This window comes from Megascapheus bottae, chromosome 8, assembly GCF_031878675.1.
Source record: "Megascapheus bottae isolate mThoBot1 chromosome 8, mThoBot2.hap1, whole genome shotgun sequence".
In the NCBI taxonomy this organism is placed as follows: Eukaryota; Metazoa; Chordata; class Mammalia; order Rodentia; family Geomyidae; genus Megascapheus; species Megascapheus bottae.
Window position 1 is genome coordinate 39,535,137 of NC_143516.1, and position 15,522 is coordinate 39,550,658.

Sequence of the window (15,522 nt, forward strand, 5' to 3'; positions counted from 1 at the left end):
AGTTCAAGCCCCATGACCAATGAAACATTTTTTAAAAATAAATAATTGAAAAAGGGAAATTTTGAGTGTAAAAAAATCATTTTGTATAGATTTCATGGACTCCAGATAGCTACCTTTTTTAAAATTAAAAAAAATATATAATTCCTGTTTTTCTCCCCCATGCTGTGCTGTAAATCTAACTTGTATAGATTAGGCAAGTGCTCTCAAGACACTGAAGTTACATAGTACTCACATTCGCTAATCACTCATTCAGTTAATTAATTAGATAGCTAGTTAATCTTGACACAAGATCTTACTGTTTTGATCTTGGCTTGCCTCAAACTCTTGATGTTCTGCTTCAGCATCCCAAATGCCTGATTTGGTAGGATTATCCAAACTCATCACCTTCAGACTTTGCTAATATAGTTTTTTCTTCCTTTGATAATAGACATCATTCTTGTCTGTCTCTGATGCTAATTGTAATCACTGTGCTTATACTGAGAAGTTATTTCCCCCACAAATTCCAATATTTCCTATAATTATTATTTCATAAAAATGGCAAGTTTGACAGTTGAACCCATTAGGAAATAAAATTCACAGAAATGAGGAGGAAAATTGTGTGATTTATACTCAGCAAAATATCAATGCAGGAATATTATATTCTTGGAAGTTGTTACCTTCTAGTAAATTAATCATATTTTAAGTCTGATTCACATTTAGCTTCAGAATTCAGCACTTACTGGATAAAACGAAAGCATTTTATATGACACGATGTAAAATCTTTAAGGGATTTTTGCTGTAATTTATTTCAGTAGTCTGATTTATCAACCCATATACTTAAAGCCAATTAAAACCCAAGAACTAACTAGGACCAACTGCCTTTTTGGGGGGGGGGGTTGGTCATGGTACTTGAAATCTGGGCCAGGGCGTTGTCCCTGAGTTCTTCAGCTCAAGGCTACTGTCCTACCCTTTGAGCCACAGCACCACTTCCCCAGCTGCTTTTAATGCTACCTCTTTTTTTGGGGGGGGGGGGTGGTTATAGGGCTTGAACTCTGGGCCTTGGTACTGTCCCTACCTCTGGAGCCACAGTCCCACTTTCTGTTTTCTAGAGATTAATTGGAGATACAGGTCTCACATTGTTTAATGCTGGGGCTGACTTTCAACAATGATCTTCAAATCTCAGCCTCCTGAGTAGCTAGGATTATAGGCGTGAGTCACTGCCCAGCTATTTTTTTTTTTCTTTAAATCTTTTTCCTTTTGTGGCTGGTCCTAGGACTTCACCTCAGGGCCTGGGCTTTTTCCCTGAACCTCTGTGCTCAAGGCTAGCACTCAACTAGTTGAACCACAGTGTCACTTCTGGCCTTTTTTGTTTAAGTGGTTACTGAGGAATCAAATCCATGGCTTCATGCATGCTAGGCAAGCATTCTATCACTAAGCCACATTCCCAAACCTTAATGCCACCTCTTAAGTATAAGTTATATAGGTAATCTGTAATGTGCAGTGGCTATTTCTGTGTTAATTTCTATTTTTCTGTTCAAGAGATATTTCTGATAAAAAACAAAATGCTGTTAGCCAGACATTCAGGACTGAGTTTAAACCTTTTCAGTTTTATTTTCCATCATCTACTACAAGAGCTTTTTACTAGATATAATCTGTGTTTCTTCTCTGTATTTTTTTTTTGTATTTTTTAATTTTTTATTGTGGGTCATGGGGCTTGAACTGGGACTGGGCACTGTATCTGAGCTCTTCAGCCCAAGGCTACTGTAGCCTTACCACTGGGCCTGGGTGTTGTCTCTGAGCATTTCAGCTCAAGGCTACCACCCCACCCTACCCTTGATCCAAGCCCCATTTCCCATTTTCTAGAGGTTAATTGGAGATAAGAGTTTCAGGTCCTTTTGTGCCAAGCTGGCTTTGAACCTTGATCCTCAGCTCTCAGCCTCCTGAGATTACAGGCAGGCAACACTACTTTTTATTAGCTGATCAGTAAATAATAGTTGAAGCTTCAACAAAAGGGAGACAATACTCTTATTCTTTCTCTCCTTAAAACATTTTACTTAGTGTCATTAGTTAAACTGAAAGTGACATTGGCCAGTCATAAAGAGTTTATAATCCAGTGGTTGAAACACACACACCCAATTCTTATTTGATTATTTTTTTTATTGTAATTAGTAAAAGGGTTACATGATATTTGCCAGATAGAAGGTGCATTAATTCACATACATTGATACTCTTTCACATGTCTTGGTACCCGTTTCCCTCTCCCTCCCACACCCCCCATTATTTGATTATTTTGATACTGAGTAAGTTAAAAGATCTTACAGTCTTACTATTAAATGTAATGGACATACAGTATTTAGAAATGTGTTTTCTTTTTTGTGGAACTGGTTATTAGATCCGTGGCCAACACATGCTTAGGCAGTCACTTTACTACTGGTTCAGGTCTCTAAGCCTAGAATTCCTTGATGTGACTTAATCAAAACTCCAAAGAAATCTTGCTTCACAAAGTCACAGCCAGCTGAGAAAACTAAGTAAAAGAATTTTCTTAAACTAGGCATGATCCTCATCCTTTTAAAAATATACAATCAGTCAAACTCCTACATAATAGAAGGGGAAGGGACTTTCCCCCTCCTTACTCAATTAGGCAGAGTCAGATATAATCATGATTGTGTCAAAAGTTCAAAAGGGAAAATGGAAGGTAAAATGAGCTGAATTGGCACTCTTCCCTCAACATTGTACCTGTAAGCTTGATATGTTGTTTCAGAGATTAACTTTATAGACTTCCGTACCCAGAAGTATGAAAATTCTTAGGGACCTCTTTTCACAAGCTTGATCTTAACATACTGAGTAAAGAGAGCAGTTAATCCTTTTTGTAAAGTAATTTGAGAGGAGGGAATTCAAAATGTAAAATCTCACCTGCAGAAAAAGTCTGTAAAGACCTTTCTATCTTTAGACACTTACAAAGACTTAATATTTTAATGCGGAAGGGTGAACTTGGTTAAAAAGCCAGTGGATGAAATTAGAGAGAAATAATCCAGTACTTACTTTATGGGAATTATCATCCTCCTCTCCAGGGGACCTAATTTTATTCCTGTGAAGAATGAGACTACTTCTCTGTATAGCAGGCCAGCATCTCTAAATATAAGCCTGACTTTTAGTATAATAAGAGTCTTGTTAGGTGCAATTTTGCTCTTAGTCATTTATACAATGAACAAATGTTGTGGTTACCTGGGAAAGAAAATTCAAGTGCTTTTAAACCTCTTGTGAGATTTGGTTTCATGCTTGAAACCTATACACTGTTAATGCCCAGTAGCATCTATAGAGGATTCCCAGCTCTAAGGTGTACAACATAGAAGGTAATACACTTTGGACAAAATTGACACCACTGCAAAATGGATTTAAGGTTCTGAATAAAAGCTTTTCATTTGCTGAATGACAACTATTTACTCATGGGTTTAAGTTTAACAAGTGAGTAGAATTTTCATAGTAGTGAATTTTACAATTTTCAGCTGTTTAGCAGTTTACAGTTCTACAAATGCAAAGACTATGTTTTAAGGATAAAATACAATTTTAATAGAATTTATATAGTATTAGCATTTGGGACATAGAATTATGCCAGAATGTATTGATTTCCTCTCCCATAAATTTTGTGCTAAATTCTTTTCTTTGGTTTTTGTTTTTCATTTTTTTCTGAGGTAGGTCTCACTGTGCCTTACCAGCCCAGACTGGCCTCTTACTCAATCTTCCTGCCTCAGCTTCCCAAGTGTTGGGAAGTGTTCAAGAAGTTGAGACCTATAAGACTATAATTTGAAGCAAGTCCAGGAAAAAAGGTTCTCAAAACTCTTATCACTCCAGTTGTGAGCAAGCAAGCTGAGGAAGGTCCTGAGTTCAGTCCGTGTTAGAGCACGGGACTGAGGGGAAGAGGAAGGAAGGATAATTCTTTTATCAATAACACAATATAGTATCATACCACTTCTGCTAATGAATGATCTGTGATCATAAACCATATTTCTTTTTCTATGCTAGTGTTTGAATTTAGGATGTCATGCATGTTAGCTAGTCCTCACCCAGCCTGGCATGGTTTTTCTTCACAAGGAGAAAGATAATATCTTTTTTGCTGCCTTGGGTCTGTGTTTGTTGGTTGATTTCTGGAGACTAGCGCTAGGGATTGGACCTAGGACTGTGTGCCTGTTAGGCAAGCACTCTAAAACTGCTAAACCCCTGGACCCCAGGCTACTCTTATTATTTTTTTTTTCTTCCAATAAGTTTGGAAGTTGATAGACTGACAATAAATATTTACAACTTGTAAAGAACAAAGTGTCCAAGTTTTTTTCTTACATTGTGACTAATCTCAAAAAAACTATAGGCATCATATTTTGGGGTTCTTAAACGTACTCTTTTGACAGTAAAGCTCCAATCTGAGAGCCTGGTCTGATGAACCTAAGAGAGTTTTGGTTTTTTAATGCATAGTAAGGTAACTATAGTTAATAATATATATTTCAAAATAGTCAACAGAGGATTTAAAATACTCTCATGTCACAAAAAGGGCAGATATTTGAGGTAATAGATATGTTAATTTTTCTGATTCCAACATCCCATAATGTATAGAAATAGTATTTTGAGGTGGGTATAGTGGCACAAATCTAAAATCCCAGCACCCAGGAGAGTAACTCAAGAGCATCCCAAGTTCAGTCTCAGCCTGGGCTTTATAGAAAGACCCTATGTCAGGAAAAATGTAGCTGAGGTCTGTTTACCATATTACGACTGTCTACTGAAGAATTAGCTAAGCCAAATATCAGTTAGAGCTTATTCTAACCACTCTTCAATCATCGTTTTTACCAAAATAAAATTATCGCTTGGATTTATGTATGTAAATAACTTCAGGCAAAATGAAATTTAAAGTATATAGTGGGGAGGGAACGTGAGAGAAAAACATGGGAAGGGGTATCAGTGTTCAAGAAGTAATGTACCCACTTTCTGATGAATGTAACTAACTCCTCTGCACATCACCCTGATAATAAAGTACAATTTTAAAAAGTATGTATGTAAATGTTCGCTTGCTTGCTTGCTGCCCAGAAGACCTCTCCATCTGTTTCAGCCTCCTCTAAGTATTGGGAATACACCACCTGCAAAGATACACTTAAAAGTTGCATGCTAGTGTAAATAACTTCTTAACAACTAGCTAAGTTTTGTTTTAGGTAAAATGCTTTAAAAACTTGTCTTAAGGTAACCATGCTCTGTATTAGCACTTTAATAAAGATAGAGTCCACCCATTCCTATCCCCCTTTCTGAAATCTTAATATGCTTCAACTTAGAAGTGATTTTTTTGGTTTCAGACAAATCTTCCTATTTTCAAACTGAAGGAATCTACTGTTAGAAGAAGGTACAGTGATTTTGAATGGCTGCGAAGTGAATTAGAGAGAGAGAGCAAGGTAAGAATTTTTAATAACATGAGTTAAAGCTCTAAGCAAGCACCAATCTATTTTTTCCATGGACTTGTCTATATGCATAAATTATATAAAAAGAAGCACAGGATGTGGTCATTTGTGCCTGGCTTCTTTGACTTTGCATGTTTTCAAGATTTTTCCTACTGTAATACATATCAGTACTTGATTTATTTTTTTTTTTGCCAGTCCTGGAACTTGAACTTAGGGCCTGAGCACTGTTTTTGGGCTTTCTCAAAGTTGGAGCTCTACCACTGGAGCCACAGCATCACTTCCAGCTTTTTTTCTCTATATGTGGAACTGAAGAATCAAACTTGGGTTTTCATGCATGGTAGGCAAGCATTCTACCACTAGGCCAAACTTCCAGCTTGATTTCTTTTTATTACTAATATACTATTCTGTAGATAGACTACATTTCATTTATCTTTTATATGCTGTGCTAGGGATTGAATCCAGGGCTTCACACATTGGACATATACTCTTCCACTGAGAATACATGGGTTGAAGAAAATTCATATGAAAATTGTTTATTTTTTCTCTGAATATAGGTTTTCATTTTTCTTGACTGTATAAGGATTATGTTGCTGTATTATATAACTTAATTATTGTTTATTTTATTGTTGTTTTTCCTGACAGCATCTTCTGTGTATCTAAGGCTGTCCTTAAACTCACTGTGCACCACACTGGCTTCAAACTTCTGTGCTCAACTGATTCTCCCTACTTCAACCCCTAAGCAGCTTAAGACTACAGACATCTGCTATTGAAGCCTGTACATTTATATACCATTACACAAGCTCACCAGTAGTATATGAGAGTTCTATTTCTCTTCACATCCTCTTTATTATTATTCTTAGTGTTTTAAGAAGTTTTATGTCAATATGATTTTGATTTTCATTTGTCTTTTTACTAATATTATGGGTCATCATTTTATTTTTTATTTTATTTTATTTTTTTGCCAGTCCTGGGCTTGGGTTCAGGGCCTGAGCCCTGTCCTTGGACTTTCTCAAGGATAGAGCTCTACCACTTGAGCCTCAGCACCACTTCCGGCTTTTTGCTATGCATGTGGTACCGAGGAATCGAACCCAGGTCTTCGTGCATGCTAGGCAAGCACTCTGCGACTAGGCCAAACTCCCAGCCCTGGGTCATCATTTTATATACTTGTCATTTTTAATCTTCTTTCCATAAACATTTACTGAGATCTTTTGTTTCTTTAAACATAGCTTTTTTTTTTTTTTTTTTGCCAGTTCTAGGACTATAACTCAGGACCTAGGACTGTCCCTGAGCCTCTTTTGCTCAAGGTTAACACTATATCACTTCAACCACAGTGCCACTTCCAGCTTTTCTGTTTATGTGGTACTGAGGAATCAAACCCAGGGTTTTGTGCATCCTAAGCAAGCACTCTACCATTAAGCCACATAACCAACCAGTTCTTTTTCTTTTTGCCAGTCCTGGGCTTGAGCTCAGGGCCTGAGCACTGTCCTTGGACTTTCTCAAGGCTAGAGCTCTACCACTTGAGCCTCAGCACCACTTCTGGCTTTTTTCTATGTATGTGATACCAAGGAATCGAACCCAGGTCTTCGTGCATGCTAGGCAAGCACTCTACCACTAGGCCAAACTCCCAGCCCCCAGTTAAAAATTAAAAACAAGATTACCTGATTAGCCAGTTACTTGTGGCTCATGCCAGTAATCCTAGCTACTCAGGAGGCTGAGATCTGAGAATGGCAATTCAAAGCCAGTCCCAGAAAGTACATAAGACTCATCTCCAGTTAACCACCAGAAAATTGGAAGTGGAACTGAGGCTTAAAGTAGTAGAGCACTAAAGTTGAGCAGAACTCAGGGACTGTGCCCAGGCCCTGAGTTCAATCCCCACGACTAAAGGGTGAAAAAAAATAAAACCAGAAAACAAAATTACCTGATTGTTTGCTTTATCAGAGTATGGGAGTTTAACATCTGAAAACTTCACTTATATTACAATATTGCTAGGAGTAAATGCAGTCATTTGTTCAGTCATTGTGCATACAATGACATTTGTATTTATTTTTATATTTTTTGTTCTTATGGATAGCTCTTCTAGCGTTATCCTAATATAATGTGACTTTCGATACATTGTTCATCTAGTATCACCCTATTTCTCATCACACATGCGTGCACACACATCCCTAGTTTCATGATTTTTAAATTGACGTAGGGGCTCTAACTAGATCTTCTCAGGCTGCGTTAGCAAAATAATATAATGATAAAGAGGGTCAAAATATGCTTGACCTTAGGTTAAGCTTTTTTCTGTGTGTCTGACCTGGGGCTTGAACTCAGGGGTCTTCTACACTCACCTTAACTCTCAAGGCTGGTGCTCTATCTGCCACTTGAGCCACAGTTTCACTTAAGACTTCTTGGTTGTTCATTGATATGAATCTCATGGACTTTTCTGCCTGGGCTGGCTTTGAATTGCATTCCTCAGATCTCAACCTCCTGAGTAGGTAGGATTACAGGTATGAGCCACCTGTCTTGGTTAAATTTTGAAAGGGAACTTTTGGGATCTTTTCATAATAGCATGGAATAGAAGAAATAATTCCTTTGGGAGAAACATGTTTCTTAGCTTAATAAAATAGAAGAGAGGAATGGCACTGTGGCTCAAGGGGTAGGGTGGTAGCCTTGAACTGAAGAGCTCAGGGACAATACCCAAGCCCACAGTTCTTATCCCACACCCAACGACCAAAAAAAAAAAAAAGTAGAAGAGAGACAAATTATTTGTTGTCACCGCAAACATAGGCAGACATAGGCAGATGGCAAGAGATTGAAAGAGCCATAGAATTGTTACGTACCATGGTGCAAAGAATATTGCTAACATTTTATTTCTATGGGACTTGACTTTGGGGGTCTCATAACAGAAGCGTAGAAACCTTTAATTTCACTGTTAAATAGTGAACACTATCTTTGTATACTTGGACTTTAATAAGTCCAAAAACACTGTTTCTCCAAGGAAAATTGTAGTCTTTATCTTTGAGGAGCTCTGGTACTATGGGCTTTTCTGCTTTTGGTTATCTTACCTGCAAAACATTTGATTCTTTGCAGTATGTTTTTCCTCCTAATTCTCTTTATGTTTTTACTAGTTTGATGGCCCTCACAGGTGAGTTTGTGTTGAGCTTTATACAATTTCACAACCCAGTCAACATGGTCACAAACTTAATTTCTTGGTGTTATTTTAGGTTGTAGTTCCCCCGCTCCCTGGGAAAGCATTTTTGCGCCAACTTCCTTTTAGAGGAGATGATGGAATATTTGATGACAATTTTATTGAGGAAAGGAAACAAGGACTGGAGCAGTTTATAAACAAGTAAGTGCTTTCTAGTCTTCAAAAGGTGAGAGGAACGGTGTTTTGATGAGACAGTAGGTGACTAGTACAAATTGAGATGTTTAGCCAAACTGCAGTATTACCTTGCCTCTCAGCCATTTTCTACTGTTTTCTAACTTTCTAGCGAAGTGTAAAAGTATTTAGCAAGTTGAATGCCATGTGATAAATATTAACACACTTGGGTGATTGAAATGAATAGCTTCTTGTTGACCTACGTTTTATATTTTTTCCCTTAGTTAATTTATGCAAATTACACTTAAAATTACAGTATTTAAAAATGGTTTTACTTATGTCTTTCTAATTTAAGGTATATTCTAGCAATAAAATGTACAATACATTTGCAATCATTTTGTTTGCAGTGTATTTTATGTAAGTCTGTATTTTTTGTCTTTGTAGCAATTTCTTTTTTTTTTTTTTGGCCACCAGTTCTGGGGCTTGAACTCAGGGCCTACCGCTTGAGTCAGAACACCATATCTGGCTTTTTCTATGTATGTGGTACCGAAGAATTGAACTTGGGTCTTCATGCATGGTAGGCAAGCACTCTACCACTAAGCCAAACTCCCAACCCTCCTTTTTTTTTTTTTTTTTTTTTTTTTTTTGGTTGGTCATGGGGCTTGAACCCCTGGGTCTGGGCACTGTCCCTGAGCTCTTCAGCCCAAGACTTACCCCTTACTCCTGAGCCACAGCCCCACTTCCCATTTTCTTTTCTTTTTCTTTTTTTTTTGTGGGGGCATGGGGCTTGATCTCGGCCTGCGTGCTGTCCCTGAGCTCTTCAGCTCAAGGCTACCGCCCTACCCTTGAGCCAAGCCCCACTTCCCATTTTCCTGAGGTTAATTGGAGATAGAGTCTCAGGTCTTTTTTTACCCAGGCTGGCTTTAAATCTTGATCCTCAGATCTCAGCCTTCTGAGTAGCTAGGATTACAGGTGTGAGCCACCTCGCCCAGCTGCAATTTTTTTTTTTTTGTCAGTTCTGGGGCTTAAGCTCAGGGTCTTTGCACTATCCTTGGGCTTTCTCAAGGCTAGAGCTCTACCACTTGAGTCACAGCACCATTTACCACTTGTGGCTTTTTCTGTGTAGTACTGAGGAATCGCTTGGTACAGGCTAGGCAGGCACTCTACAACTAAGTGTCCCTGAGACATTTTTGCTTAAGGCTAGCATCTACCACTGGAGCCACAGCTCTCCTTTCAGCTTTTTGGTAGTTTAGTGGAATTAAGAGTCTCACAGACTTCCCTGCTCCTGTTAGCTTCAAACCACAATATTCAGATCTCAGCCTCCTGGATAGCTAGAATTATAGGCTGGAGCACTCACTGCCTGGATCGGATGCCGCTCTTTCTTTTCATTTAAAAGAAATTTTTATTTTCTGAACTTGAGAAGGTTGTAATTTAACATGTTAATCCAAGTGTCCAGCGCTTCTTGATTGGAGTCATTCATCATTCTCCTCCATCTCAGTTGACCACTCTACCTCCAGACTCACTTTATCACATTAATTTTAATTTTTAAGAGACAGGGTTTTGCTGGATGCCTAGATGGGCCCTGAACTGCTGAACTAAAGTAATCCTCTTATCTCAGCCTCCTGAAATAGTTGGGATTACATGTGTGTGCCTCTGTACCCAGCTTAAGTTCAGTTATTTTCAAAAAACCAAAGTAGCCAGGCACGGTGGCTCACGCCTGTAATCCTATCTACTCTGGAGGTTGAGATCTGAGGATCTGGGTTCAAAGCCATCCCGAGCACTAAAGCCTGTGAGACTTTTGTCTCCAATTAACCAGTAGAATACAGGAAATGGTGATGTGGCTCTAGGGGTAGAGTGGTAAGCCTTGAGCTGAAGAGCTCAGGGACAGTGCCCAGGCCCAGAGTTCAAGCCCAGGACCAAAACAACAACAACAAAAACAGTAATTGGAGAGAATTTTGGTAAGCATCTTAGTCTTACTGTAATTATGTCTTAAGATTTGACCAGAGAAATCAGAGCCTTTGAAAATACAGTTATAAGCTTTTGTGTTAATCTTTAGTAATTTGAAAATGTTGAAGATGCTATCATAATATGCAACCTTCAGTATTTTTTTTTTTTAATGAGTGCCCTGACTTTGGGAGGCTTGGGTTTTTGTGTTTTTTGTCAGTTTTTTGAAGGGCTGGACTCAGGGCCTGGGCACTGTCCCTGAGTCTTTGTGCTCTAGGGTGGTACTCTTAACAATTGGGTCACAGTGCCACTTCAGTTTTTGAACGGTTAATTGGAGATGTACCTTATTAGGACTTTCTGCTCTGGCTAGCTTTGAACAATGATCCTCAGATCTCAGCCTCCTAGGTAGCTAGGATTACAGGCGTGAGCCACCTGCACCAGGCTGTACTAGGTGCTTTTGCCTCTGAAATAGAAGTCTAGCTGCATAATGGTTTGCATTTAGCCGGTGATGGCAATCTTTAAAAGTGAGCAAGAAGGGAGACTACTTGGATATTTGCCAGTGTTTGTCTCAGAACTTTTATTATGCTTCCTATATGTCTCACCCTCATATCTTTTGTTCTGTTTTGTTTTTGAGACAGGATCTTATTGTGTGGGCCAAACACATAATTCCACAGAGGGCTTGAATCCTCTATCCTTTTTTTTTGGCCATTCCTGGGGCTTGAACTCAGGGTCTGGGCACTGTCCTTGAGCTTTCTCAAGGCTAGTACGCTACCACTTTTGAGCCACAGCACTATGTCTGACCTTTTCTGAGTATATGGTACCAAGGAATCAAACCCAGAGCTTTGTTGAATCCTCTGTCTTTAAAATGGATTCATATTAACTAGCAGCACATTTTTACTCTTTTTTTTGTTGGCTGTGGGGCTTGAACTCTGGGCCTGGGTGCTGTCCCTGAGCTCTTCAGTTCAAGGCTACCACACTACCCCATGAGCCACAGCACCACTTCCAATTTTCTGGTGATTAATTGGAGATAAGAGTCTCACCATCTTTAGTACCTAGACAGGCTTGGACTGTGATCCTCAGATCTCAGCCTCCTGAGTAGCTAGGATTACAGACCTGAGCCACCATGCCTGGCTATATTTTTATTTTTAACACTCAAGTTTAGTCTAGTGCTTTATGAATGTACAGGTATAGTTAAGTTAATTGGACTTACTAAAAAGTAACCTGGCATGAATTTTTTTAAATACTTTAAAAATCATTGTTAGGAATTAAAAGAAGTATTCCATTAGTTGAGAGAGTATAGTTTGTAAGTAGTAGTTATGAGTGACTTTTAGTAAGTAGTATACACTTTTCTACTGTAGCTCCTACCATCACCACCTTTATAAAATAACTGGACTAAATTTGTATTTTTTATTCCCAGGGTCGCTGGTCATCCTCTGGCACAGAATGAACGATGCCTTCACATGTTTTTACAGGATGAAATAATAGATAAAAGCTATACTCCATCTAAAATAAGACACGCCTGAGATTTGGCAAGAAGAGGGAGGAAAAAAATCTGTGATAATTAATGATTTCATATGCACCAGTGAAGAAGTTCAAACTAACTTAGCATGCTGCACAGAAACTGGTATAACATGCCTTCGGTATACTAACACTCATGCTCAGTTTTATTTGTTTTGTTTGGGCCGTTGACAAGAAGTTAATTTGCTTTAGTGAAAATCCCTCATTCTAGCCTTTCTCTATAAAAAGTAGGTCCTCCTTGCTGTCTTACTACGGCGCACACTGTAGCCTCACCAGCTGTCCCAATGTAATCTTTGGTATCCTGACTAAAGTTGCTGACTTAGTCTTATTTGCACAGATTTTGTGTCATGGTTGCTTCTTGAATCTGATTAACTCAAATATTTCTCTTTCCCCCCCTTGATGTGCAATGTCACTTGATCCAATTTCTGTGTAGGAGCACTACACCTGCGTTTCCAGTGCCGCACATGTAAGCTGCACATTGTGTACAGAACACATCTTCCTCCTGGCCTGTGCAACCCTCCAATGGAAGATTAAAGAGGGAAATCTTTCTATTCTGTATAAAACCAAAATCAAATTTATATACTAAGATCATTTGTCTAAAAATTTAAGTTGTTTTCAAATAAAAATTTAAATGCATTTCTGATATGCACTGATTGTGTTGCCTCCAGCTTTTCTCCCTCGTGGCTTTACTGCTTAACTCACTAGTTGAGAGGGATTATTTACTAATTATATACTTCTCATTCCTGTAACTCCATTCCTTTTTAAACAGTGCCGATATCAAATATGCTACCACCTTTTGAATGAGGCATTTTCTTTTACACAACAAAAAAGTGATGCACTGAAAAAGCATTCCTTTAAAGCCTATTGAGTTGGTAGGAAGGACTTTGTGTGTTTGAGAAATGCTTTATAATCTTAAGTCATTCGTTAAAAGGCCTTTTAAGATAAGTCAATATCATGCCTCCTATTTCTCAAAAGAGTTTTTCTCCCAATCCATCTGAATGACTTTAAACTCAGCAAGGGTATAATAAGTCAGCAGATGCTTGCTTTCTCTTTAATTAGGCTTGGGCTAGTCGCACATTTTATCCTCTTTAAGGGAGAAAGGCACAGTGTAATAGCCTGACTTGTATAAAGAATAAGAGACCCGAAAATACACAATTCCTTGCTGCCTAATTTATATTGTGGCCAGACCTTTGCAGGTCTGGAATGTGGTTTCTAATTGGAGTCTGCACAAACTGGTGGTTTGGGGACCCATTGTAACCTTATAGTAAAATCCCAAGATAAAGTTGTCCTCCTATCCCAGAGCCTTCTCCTCTGGAGATAAGTTAGTGTTTCTGGTTTAGGGGTTTGTTTATTGGTTTGTTTGTTATTTTTTTCTGGTTCTGGGGCTTAAACTTGGGTCCTAGGCACTTAAGTTTTTTTGGCCTACCACTTGAGCCAAGCTCTGTTTTTGGCGTTTTGGTGATTAATTAAAGATAAGAGTCTCACGGGGGCTGGGAGTATGGCCTAGTTCCTCAGTACTACACATACAGAAAAGGCCTAAAGTGGTGCTGTAGCTCAAGTAGTAGAACACTAGCGTTGAGAAAGCCCAAGGACAGTGCCTAGGCCCTGAGTTCAAGCCCCAGGACTGGGGGGGAAAAAAAAAAGGCTCACAGATTTCCCTGCCTGAGCTGACTTCAAATGGTAATTCTTAGATCTCAGCCTCCTGAGAAAGAGGATTACAGGCATAGCACCCAGTGGGAATCTTAAGAACATGCAAATTTATTTCACTGAGCTAGAGAAGCAAATTCATAAGGCTGTCAGTTTTTGTGTACAGAATAGAGTAATGGCAGCTGTGCTAAATTGAGTATTCCTATAAAACAGTACTCACCCAGGGATGATTTTGCCTTCCCAGGGAAATGTAAACAGTGTCTGGAGATAATATTTTGGTTGTCACAAATGGGGATTGCTACTGGAATCTAAGGGGTAAAAGTGAGAGATGCAGCCAAACGTTCTGCAACATACAGGCAGCTTCCCCTAACCAGAAAATGTCAGTAGTATGAGATTTCTACTCACCATTGGGTTCACTTGATTTTGTTATTATTATTTTTGTCAGTCATGGGACTTGAACTCTGGGCCTGGGCATTGTCCCTTGGCTCTTTAGCTCAAGGCTGCCACCCTACCCCTTGAACCACAGTGCCACTTCTGGTTTTCTGGTGGCTAATTGGAGATTAGAGTCTCCTGGATTTAGTGCCTGTGCTGGCTTTGAACCTTGATCCTCAGATCTCAGCCTCCTGAGATCCTGTAGCTAGGATTTACAGGCGTGAGCCACCATGCCCAGTGGTTCACTTGATTTTTATCCTTATAGGTAAGGGAGGAGTATGATTTTTAGAATGCGTTTTACTGCTTTGCTTATTTTGAATTCACCTACCACAATTTCCTAAAGGAATGCACAGGCTCTGTAAAAATGGAAAAAACCAAAATTCAATATATTGTTTGTTCCAGGTAATGCTTTTTGCCTAATGCAGAAGATACTTCTCCATGCTTTCTCTTAGGGATGGATCTGAATCCATGATCTAGTAAACTACACTTTTAACCCTTGGAAATAAAAATGGAAACAGTACTAATTCTAGAAAACTAGGAAAGGGTTCTAACTTGAAAATGTTGAAGATTAAATATAAAATTCATAGAACAGTGTTTGGGGTATGTAAAAGCTTCATGGTTTTCTAAAGGTAGTTTTACCTAGTAACAGTTAATCCCAATCAAGTGGCTGCTTGCCTGTTTATCCTGGAAGTTCTGACATAGGTTCACCTGATAAAAGGTCTCCACTTTGACTTTGTGTCAATCTGCTGTGGACCCCTCAGTTGCGTTTATATCCTGAGGGATAGGAAGGAAGGGATCAGTGGAGGAGAGTTATTTCATCTAGGGACTTCAGGTTGACCCTTTAGGAAGGGATCACTGGTGAGTCCTCTCCCATTCCAAAGGAGTGAATAAGTAAGCCCAATGAAAAGATAGGTAAAAATCTGTACTGGAGCTTTGGATGGGCAGATCTTAGCACACTGCCTATAGATTACATGCTGGGTGGGTGCTAGCGAGAATTACAGCCTAATAGAAGCTATTTTAAGAGTATAGAGTATTGTCAGGCGTAAGAAGAGAGGCTCTAAAGGCTTGAAGAATGTGCATTGGATATAGACCAGGAGCTGAAAAGGGTTAGCTTTCAGTAGCACTTCCTATGTCCTTTTGCATGAATAGATGGAGGGGTTTTGTTTTGCTTTTGAGTTTGGGCACAAGTAGGTCTTTCGGACACAGCCTACTGGAAGTAATACCTTGTTTTCCTAAACGTAGGCATTTTATATTAACTAAAGA

General features: G+C 38.9%; 1 protein-coding gene across 1 annotated transcript in view; it reads left to right on the forward strand.

Moving 5' to 3' along the window:
• Snx3 (sorting nexin 3) overlaps positions 1-12,829 on the forward strand; it is a 33,242-nt gene extending 20,413 nt beyond the window's left edge. The window contains exons 2-4 of the mRNA XM_090338328.1: positions 5,313-5,408; positions 8,624-8,748; positions 12,080-12,829. Of these exons, the coding sequence (XP_090194454.1) occupies positions 5,313-5,408; positions 8,624-8,748; positions 12,080-12,185 (327 nt within the window). The 3' untranslated portion in view covers positions 12,186-12,829. The remainder of the gene's footprint in view (positions 1-5,312; positions 5,409-8,623; positions 8,749-12,079) is intronic.
• The last annotated feature ends 2,693 nt before the right edge of the window (positions 12,830-15,522 follow it).